The following is a 3,809-nucleotide window of genomic DNA, read 5'->3' as shown; positions in this document are numbered from 1 at the left end:
ATTTACTGAATTTTTGGTAGAAGATGGATATCTTTTGTATCTACTGAATTTTTGGTTGGTAGAAGATGGAAAGGGGGTGTCATTGCTTTTTATCTGCCTATTATATCTGTCAACTTACTGAATTTATATGCATCTTGTTTTCTATCTTAAGACATCGCGTGCCATAATGAAGAACTTTTCGTGTGAGTTCAGTGGAGAAGAAGATGAGGGTTTAGTTCAAAGAAAATGTTATTGTGGGTTAATTTGCAAAATACGGATGTGCAAGCAAGGACACAATAACGGCTTGGAATTTTATGGATGCCCGAGATACAAGGGACCTAATTGCAAGGGTTGCAACTTCTTCGAATGGGTTGGTGATAACAAGAACATCACAAAAAGGCTGGAAAGGCTAGAAAAAAATGATGAGGTGTTGAAAAAATTGTTGAATGATGTAATTTTATATTTGAAATTTTTAAGTATCGTTGTACTGATATTGTTGTTCTGTGTTATAGTCAAATGACTGAGCAACATATTAGTTTGTTGTATTTTCTGAGTTTGCTGAAAAATTGTTTCCCTAATGACATTTGAGTTTGCTGAAAAGTGTTTGTTGCCTTGAGTTTGCTGTTTTGAGTTTGCTGCGAGTTTGTTGTGAATGATGAGAAGAACATTCAAGTCTGTTGTATTTTCTGAGAATGCTATGTTTTGAGTTTGTTGTATTTTCTTAACATGAGATTGTGTTTTGAGTTTATTGTATTTTCTTAACATGAGAATGTTGTGAATGATGAGAAGAACATTCAAGTGAATGGAGAGTTTGTTGTATTTTCTTAACATTCCACATCTTGTCCAATTTCTTCATCATTGATGAGTTTCAAACGTTGCACCTTATTAATAGCATCCATCATCATTTCACGCATTAATTCATACGCGTCATTAGAAGATAGCCCCTCTTCGACCATTTCATTAGCTAAGCAATTTAGTTATCAGTTTCCTTTCAGTGGTTTGAATTAGTGGCCTTACAAGTATGTAAATTCGTCTTTGTGAAATATATATATGGCCTGATTGTGGTTTCACCACTAAATGAAATCTTATTTGAATATGTGTGACCAGGTGGTGCCTTCTAAACAAACACATTCCCTCAGGAAATACTTAATGGAAATTAAGCTGATAGTGATGGTTAAGCTTAAAACTAGAGAAGATGTGTACTTATATGTGTGAACAAGTTTTCATTTTCCCAAGAATCCATGATTATCAAGTGCTGAATCAATCAATGTTCCAAATGCAAGAATGAGTAAATGTTTTAATTTTAGCATGATACTAATTGGTTGCATTTTCTCATCTGAATTCTGTAGAGGTCATTATACATGCTCAGAACTTGTTGAGTAGATTGCTGCAGGGGACAATGAGTAGACCTTGCATCAAATCTATACATTAAGCTAGGTTGAAGCTCGTCTTGAAAAATATAAAAGATTTTTTTCGTGTAGATTTGGGCCATTTGTTTTTCCATTGACCATAAAGTCTTTAATTTTGGCTTTTTCTCTACTGTGCAATGATCTTCTTTAAGCTCCCCCTCTCTTTGTCTCGCCAAGACCCTCTGAAATATGATCACAAAATCATGAAGTGAATTTTTCCTTGACACATGCATTTTTAGCAATGCATTCATCCCTTCACTTCTTTGACTGCTAGACATTCCGGCCCAAAAGTGTTGTTTATGATAAACCGGAGCCCATTTTTCACGAATTTCATAGATATCATTTAGCCAATCATGCTTTTCCAATCCATTTTTCTTAATAATTGAAACCCATTTCTCTTCAAAAGAGCTAGCATCGTCGGAGTCCCAAATATTTTCTTTGAAAGATTTCATAAATTCTGTTCTATAAGCCAATTTACCCAACTTCTCCGGAACTTTGTCCAAGATATGCCAAATGCAAAACCTATGCCGAATTTCTGGAAAAACTGTTTCAATTGCCTTGCATATGCCAAGACATTGATCTGTAATCATGCCTGAAGGAGGATGACCCATTGCTTCATTCCATTTGTTAAACAACCATACAAAAGACTTCGCCTCTTCGTTTGGGATCAAGCCACATCCTAAAAAAACACTTTGCCAATGGTGATTTATGCCTACAAACGGCACAAATACCAAGCCATATTGATTTGTGTTATGCGTGGCATCGAAGGAGACAACATCGCCAAAGTGTTGATAATTCATTCGAGCAATGCCATCCACCCAAAAACAATGAGTTAAGCGCTTCTCTTCATCAACTTCATAAACATAATAAAATGAAGGATTCTTCTCTTGTTCCGACTTGAAATGATCCAACATCATTTGTGCATCATGACCGCGCCTCTCCTCTCTCAAATCTCTTTCATAATTTCTCACATCGGTCTCAATGCATCCAATTCTATGAAAACCTCCGCTAGAGTTTTCAAAGAAGGTCATTTGCTTGTTTGTTGGAATGTTCACCTCTCCAAACTGCTTTATCAATGTCTTCTTCGCACTTGTTACCTCACGGTTTCCCCTTAGAAAATGTGTTCTACTCGGTGAAATAAATGTATGATTATGTTCTTCCACGAACTTGTAGACACTCCATATGCCCATTTTTTTGTCTAATTTCAAGCGAATCAAGGCCTTACAATTTGTTCTAATTGTACCACATCGTCGAAAATCCAACGATTTGCTCTTTAACACTCCTTCTTTCGAACAAACATAACTTTTGCAAATTAACTCTCTATCCTTCCCATAATTTGTTGTGCTATTATGGATATCAAAACCTCCGGCCTTTCCGTAATTTCTGTAGAATTTTTCAGCGTCTTCTAAACTGCCGAAAGTCATTCCTATTTTTGGTTTTAAGTGCTCATCAACAATTGGCACAACTAAGTTATCTAACTGAGAGAATTGTTCATCAACAACATGGGAGCAACTATCTTCAGTTTCCATTGGATCAAACATCAAGCACAAACCATCAAAGAATAATTTTTACCTACAAGAACAAACATCAAGAACAAACATCAAGCACAAACCATCAAAGACAACCATGCACAAAAATAAACAAATGAATCCATAGATTATATATAAATCATCTTAAGAGGACAGTCAAAAAAATCACAAGAACAAACATGCTTATATATATATTTGCAGCTAACGGTAATAATGCTAAACAGTAAACACTATGATGCGCATTTGAATGTGTATACTAGTGTAGCTTAACGCATTTGAATGTGTATAAATCAACAAATATAAACCAAAGATATCAAAACAATCCATGCAAGCACGGACATAGTACTTGTCGGACATAAAGTAAAACAACAACCATAACTTTTTTGTTATGCATTGGTTTGATATAAGTAACTTGCATACCCTCTCAATCGGGAGAGAAAGGAGCCAAAAATCTTCCTGAAGCCTGTTTCCTGAAATGTAAAAATTCCCGTCTTCACTAGCGCATTTTAGTAGCAGAGAGAAAAATGAGTCTTTAGTTTCAACTTTTTTATCTAATTTAATTTCCATCCAACCAAATAATTAAAAGCAAAAACCTCCAAAGTTATTGATTTTGTAGAATTCTGATAGCTACAATGGTCTCGGATTTGATTTTGGACTGAATGGTCCAAAATTTAAAATTAAAAAAAACTTTCTAAGGAAACAGCTCCTTAATGTATATATTGCCTGATTCGAATTTAATTAACTGAAAAATAATTGAAGGACGAAGTTAATTAACTAATTCGAATTGAAGGCACCAAAACATTAAAAACGCACCTGAAAATTAAAAGAGGTCCAACCTAGGTTGAAGGCCAGATCGCGGAGGAGGAGGTTGAAGGCGGAGGAGGAGCTCGAC

The 3,809-nt window shown here is 35.2% G+C and overlaps 1 protein-coding gene across 1 annotated transcript; it reads right to left on the bottom strand.

The window, feature by feature from the left end:
• Positions 1-1,282: 1,282 nt before the first annotated feature.
• LOC109828433 (protein FAR1-RELATED SEQUENCE 5-like) lies at positions 1,283-2,917 on the bottom strand. The gene has a single exon (XM_020395435.1). The coding sequence runs from the start codon at positions 2,915-2,917 to the stop codon at positions 1,283-1,285; it is 1,635 nt and encodes a 544-aa protein (XP_020251024.1).
• Between the last annotated feature and the right edge of the window lie 892 nt (positions 2,918-3,809).

The sequence above is a fragment of the Asparagus officinalis genome, unplaced genomic scaffold (genome assembly GCF_001876935.1).
Source record: "Asparagus officinalis unplaced genomic scaffold, Aspof.V1 AsparagusV1_Un1448, whole genome shotgun sequence".
NCBI lineage: Eukaryota > Viridiplantae > Streptophyta > Magnoliopsida > Asparagales > Asparagaceae > Asparagus > Asparagus officinalis.
The sequence above is the reverse complement of the archived record's forward strand: the minus strand, read 5'-3'. Positions and strand labels throughout refer to the sequence as shown.